Below are 2,680 nucleotides of genomic sequence, written 5' to 3'. Positions count from 1 at the left end.
TATATATATATATATATATATATATATATATATATATATATATATATATATATATATATATATATATATACATATATATATATATGGATGGATGGATGGATGGATATATATATATATATATATATATATATATATATATATATATATATATATATATATATATATATATATATATATATATATGGATGGATGGATGGATGGATGGATATATATATATATATATATATATATATATATATATATATATATATATATATATATATATATATATATATATATATATATATATATATATATATATATGTATATACATATATGTATACACACATATTTACATACATACATTTATTCAGGTATATATGCATGTATATACATATACACATATATACAAATATATATATATACATACATACATACATATATGCAATGCATATATATATATAAATATACATATATGTATACACACATACATATTTACATACATACATATATTCAGGTATATATGCATGTATATACATATACACACACAAATATACACATGTATTCAAATATATATATACATGCATACATATATACAATACATATATATACAAATATACATGTATGTATACATGTATACACACACACACACAAACACACACACACACACACACACATATATATATATATATATATATATATATATATATATATATATATATATATATATATATATATATATATATATATATATATATATATATATATATATATATATATATATGTATATATATATATATATAACTATTTAGTCAAGGTTTTGTGTGGTTTCTCCGTTATACAGTGCTCAATACCGGGGTAGAGCGGAATATACGTTAGGTCAGGAAAAACCCCAGAGGCTATATCATCCCTACAAGCCTGTTTCGCAGGTTTTATCCCTGACGAAAATCAGGGAAACCTGCGAAACAGGCTTGTAGGGATGATATGGTCTCTGTGTTTTTTTCTGACCTAATGTATATATAACTATTTATATAGTTATACATATATATATATATATATATATATATGCATATATTATTAATATATGATTAATCACAATTCAAGAGTAAAAAATAATCACTTAAAACATTGGAACTTTTCTGCTACTTTATGAAAAAGCTCACGATACAAAAAAAGGGCCCGGCACATTCCTGGAAGAACCGCTTATCCCCGAGCAAAACCCTCAGCCGTGGTTTTTGTGATCCACAAGTGAGTTCATGAAAGGCACCGGGTCTTTGAAGGACTCAGCCCCCTTTAGCACCGGCGTGTAACTCCATCCCCGCGGCGTGTACACTTGCTGCAGCCATGCGGCGCAGAGAGCCCACTTTCCCACAGCTCCGTACTGTCGCCCGAGCAAAAAAAACAAAAAAAAAGCAAAGCGTGCCACCGCGGCGCTGGCCAGATGATAAACAGTTTGGGTCTGCTGTTGAAGACTTAAAAGCTCAAGTGAAAGGATTCCAGAGCGGCCGCGTCAGCGTCGCCACGGCGATGCAATTTGGCAAAGATGGAAGCCAATTGGGTTTTGTGCACGCCTTGCAGGCTGCGTGCAGGTTTTGCTAGGAGCGCCCGTTTCTGTACACACTTCACTCTTTATGTTTGGATCTTTGGTGATCCAAACAATTCAAGTTTGTGATTAATTTTCTCTGTCAAGGGTTCCTGTTTCTGCTGGGGAATAATGGTGATGGTGCCGCCCCACTCTCATCCCGGACCGGCCCCCACAAATTGTCCTGTGTGTAATGGGGCTGTGCCTGTAAGAAGGATTATGCCCTAATGAAAGGTTACCTGAGTGTCTCAGGAGGGATAATTCCTCTAACGGCATTTAGTCCACTAAAGATTTACTCACTCACAGCCCCCTCACCCTATGCCCCCCCCCCCCATAATCTCACACACAAATATTATTGTATTTGTTACCTTCTTGAGACCTCCGAAAAATGCCTACCTCTTTAAGACCACCCTTTCTAGATATATAAAGATGTGTATTTCAACATTAATAATATATACATACTATGCAAATATAAACAAGCTTGTTGTGAAAAATGAGTTGGAATTTTACAAGAAAAAGAAAACAATTTCAGAAGAAAAACATGGAATTTTGGCAGTATTATAATAAAAGTCGTCATTTTACTCAACGCAAGTCAAAATGTTACAAGAAAAACTGAACATTTGTGCAATATTATGATAAAGTTGGAATTTTACTCAATAACAGTCGCAATTTTAGAAGAAAAGCTTAAATTTGGGCAATTTTGTGAAAAGAGTCGTCATTTTACTCGACAAAAGTCACAATTTTATGACAAAACTTTGAAAATTTTGCCAAATTTAAGAATATTAATCGGAGATTTATTTGGCAAAATTATTATGACAAAAAGTCAACATTTTACTCAAAAAATTTCACTCTCTTACGAGAACAACAACAAAAATTGGCAATATTGTGATAAAAGTCAGAGTTTTAGATGACAAATGTCACCATTTTGCATTAAAAAGTAATAACTTTACATAAAAAAGTAATAACTTTACATAAAAAAGTAATCATTTTACATAAAAAAGTAATCATTTTACGAGTAAATATTGCAATATTACAGAAACAGAAAGAATATGAGAAATTGTTCCCGATTTTATTTATTTTTTCAAAGTCGACACATTTTGAGAAAAACACTGCTTTTTA

At 30.7% G+C, this 2,680-nt stretch overlaps 1 protein-coding gene across 1 annotated transcript in view; it reads right to left on the bottom strand.

The window, feature by feature from the left end:
• Positions 1–1,201: 1,201 nt before the first annotated feature.
• The window catches only part of LOC133656448 (DNA ligase 1-like), a 41,767-nt gene continuing 40,288 nt past the window's right edge, over positions 1,202–2,680 (bottom strand). Inside the window, exon 6 of the mRNA XM_062057527.1 lies at positions 1,202–1,360. Within this exon, the coding sequence (XP_061913511.1) occupies positions 1,202–1,360 (159 nt within the window). The remainder of the gene's footprint in view (positions 1,361–2,680) is intronic.

This window comes from Entelurus aequoreus, linkage group LG08, assembly GCF_033978785.1.
Source record: "Entelurus aequoreus isolate RoL-2023_Sb linkage group LG08, RoL_Eaeq_v1.1, whole genome shotgun sequence".
NCBI lineage: Eukaryota > Metazoa > Chordata > Actinopteri > Syngnathiformes > Syngnathidae > Entelurus > Entelurus aequoreus.
The sequence above is the reverse complement of the archived record's forward strand: the minus strand, read 5'-3'. Positions and strand labels throughout refer to the sequence as shown.